Consider the following 2,918-nt stretch of genomic DNA (forward strand, 5'->3'; position numbering starts at 1 on the left):
GTAGGGTACCCACTACAGGGAAGTGCTCATCCTAGTGCTAGGGCGGAGGTAGGGCTCGGCATTGCAGTGAAGTGAAGAAACCGAACCAGTGACGTAGAAGCTCGTCATTCGCGTTTTCAATGGGTCTGTGATGTATAAAAATGCTTTGAATGGCAGGCAATAGGAGCGACTCCTATTTACTTTTTGGGATTTCTTAACAAATTTCCCCATCCTAGAACGCTGTCTAGAACATACCAGGGACTGGCAGAAGAATGGACACATCTGTCCTGGAAGAAATGCAGCCAGAAGGCTCCTTGAAAGTGAGACTGGCCAGACGATCTCACCTACTTTGCTCAGGTGGTCAGAAGGGCCCATTCTCTGGAGAAGGACACCATACTTTGTAAAGGGTCAGTGAAAAAGGGGAAGACTCTCAACGAGACGGACTGACATAGTGGCTGAAATAATGGGCTCAAGTATAGCAAGGATGGTGAGGATGACCCACAACTGGGCAGTGTTTCCTTCTGTTGTCCATAGGGTCACTATGAGTCAAGAGCTGACTCAACTGCACCTAACAACAACAGCATTGTCAAAAGTCTGATTTACCCTTTTAGCAACACATCTCCTATGGTAATTAGTTAAGAAGCAGCAAGTCTTCCAGCAACAAAACCAAGTTTCAGTGAACCAAGTCCCCAGAAAGCATTCAGAGTTTCAGGTGGAAAGACCTTTAATCCTGGCACCACCCCACTCCCTCCCAGGACATTAGAAATTGGCAGGGAACAGGAAGGCTCCTGGAGAAACAGAAGTTTATGCTCTTCAAAGTTAAATTTTATTTAAACTATATTTTACTTATTTTTTCTTACTACAAACGTAGCAATATTCCACATAAAACCAAACCCAACTCACAGCAACCTTCCTTGGGTTTCTGAAGTGGTATCACTACGGAAGTAGATTGCCCAACCTTCCTTCCCAGGAGTGCCTGGTGGGTTTGAACCGCCAGCCTTCTGGTGAGCACTAACACCTTAGGCACTATTCCACATACAGAATGTTAAAAAGTACCTAATTTTAACAGCTGCTGTTGCTGCTGCTGTTATGTGCCCTGGAGTCAGACCCAACTCACAATGACCCCTTACTGGGTTTCAGAGAGGGTCTCTCTAGGAAAGTAGATTGCCCAACCTTCCTTCCGAGGAGTGGCTGATGGGTTTGACCTGCCAGTCTTCTGGTTAGCAGTCAAGTGCACTACGCTACCAGAGCTCCTAACAGCTACTTTACAGGCTTTTAATTTTGCAAACCAAATTGCTTAGTGTTGCTTTGTTCTGTTCGTAAGTGCGTCTCCCTTCGACACTCTTGGAGATCAGGGCTAAGGGTGAGTTTACCTCATCGGAATGAGTTCCCAGAAGGACAGCAAAGAAGCTCGGTGGTGGGTGTCTCTCATGTGAGTCAGCCAAGTCTCCGAAAGCCTGAAAGAAGCCCAAAAACGTTGCCGTCAAGTCGATTTGGATTCATAGCGACCCCACGTGTTCTCTGAGCAGAACTGTGCTCCTGAGGGTTTTCAATGACCGACTTTTCATAAATACGTGATTCTACCCCACTTCACAGGAAACGGAAAACAAAACTATGATGTCCCCCAAACCTGACGCACTTTAAGTACTGGATTTGACAAAAAAGGTCAACGTAGGAGACTTTCAATATTCCCCTGTTCACAGCAGAGCACTTGGGCAAGGTGTCCTCTCTACTTGACAAGGTCCTAGTTTTTCATGCATAACATGCACGATCAGCTAGGTCATCTCTGATATATATGTGGACAGAAGCGTCCAAGGAGCTTGGGATGAAATAGCAGACGAGATCCCGGACAGCGCGGAGCGCCCCACGCACTTCCTGGGCACCCTACGATTCGGTTGTCGTCTGTACTCACCAGCTCCGCAAGCGCAGAGCACGCCCAAGAGGACCCAGCGCCACGGCGGCCATGGCCTCTCCCGCGGTCAACAGATCGCTTCCGGGCGCGGGCCCTTCCGCGATCCGGCCCGCAGTGTACCACGCAGAAGTCCGATCTGCATGTCGCCGGGTGCTTTTGCGTTCCGGTCGCAGAGGGTCGGGCAGCCTCTAGCCCCGCCTCCGACGTAGCCCCGCCCCGGATATCCCGGGGCTCTCGGACCCGCCCCGAGCGCCTCACACCGCGCGCTGCTCCGGGTTCTTCCTTCCGCCCCTGCTAGCGCCTCGAGCCCTACCTGGGAGAGGGCAGAACTCCGCCCGCGGCGGGTCCTGTATCTGGGTTCCCTCCATCCACGCGAGGGCCTTAAGCCTAGCAGAGCAGTCCAGGTGGCCTCAAGGCGTTTTTTTGTTTCTCTGGGCTTACCTGTCCACGTCTATGAAAATGGTCTCGGTTTTCCAATAAACGTGTCCGCCTCGGCAGCCTCTGCAAGCCCCCAGGTGCTGGCTGGAGGGCCACGGCCCGGGTCGGGCCTTGAGGAATGCTTATTCCGCCGCATTTGTCCGAGCGCGGGGCCACGGCCACTCGCCAGTGGCTACAACCTGGCGCGGGCACTGGGCCAGGCATTCGCGAGATGCCCACTAAACGAATGTTGTTGAGTGAAGGAAGCTAATTAAGTCGGAGTTGGAACCAGCGAGTTAGAGCTGGTGAGAGGGCGTCTACGCCACGCAGGCCCCGCCTGGCACTCGGCACGGCCCCGTCGGCCAGGCTGTGCCTCGAGCCCCGCAAGTTCCTCGCAGTCCCAGCCGACACGCCCTTTGTCGGCGGCCGCGCCCTGAGCTGCCCTGCCCGCGGTAGAGCCTGGGCGTCCCCCTCCATGTGGGGAGCGGTTTCCCGCCGGGGTGATTTGGCAGGTGCGCGCCGTGACTTCCGGCGTTGCCCGGGAGCCGCCGGAGGAGGAGCGGCGCAGGGGATGCGGCTGTGGCGGCGGAGGCGGCGGCCGAGCGCGGGG

At 54.4% G+C, this 2,918-nt stretch overlaps 1 protein-coding gene across 1 annotated transcript in view; it reads right to left on the bottom strand.

Annotated features, from left to right (window-relative positions):
- Positions 1-1,944, bottom strand: part of MRPL40 (mitochondrial ribosomal protein L40) — a 5,794-nt gene extending 3,850 nt beyond the window's left edge. The window contains exons 1-2 of the mRNA XM_007958458.1: positions 1,892-1,944; positions 1,353-1,436 (exon numbers count right to left, since the gene is read on the bottom strand). Of these exons, the coding sequence (XP_007956649.1) occupies positions 1,353-1,436; positions 1,892-1,944 (137 nt within the window). The remainder of the gene's footprint in view (positions 1-1,352; positions 1,437-1,891) is intronic.
- Between the last annotated feature and the right edge of the window lie 974 nt (positions 1,945-2,918).

Source organism: Orycteropus afer, unplaced genomic scaffold (assembly GCF_000298275.1).
Source record: "Orycteropus afer afer isolate SDZICR_OR568_19922 unplaced genomic scaffold, OryAfe1.0 scaffold00986, whole genome shotgun sequence".
NCBI classification, from domain to species: domain Eukaryota; kingdom Metazoa; phylum Chordata; class Mammalia; order Tubulidentata; family Orycteropodidae; genus Orycteropus; species Orycteropus afer.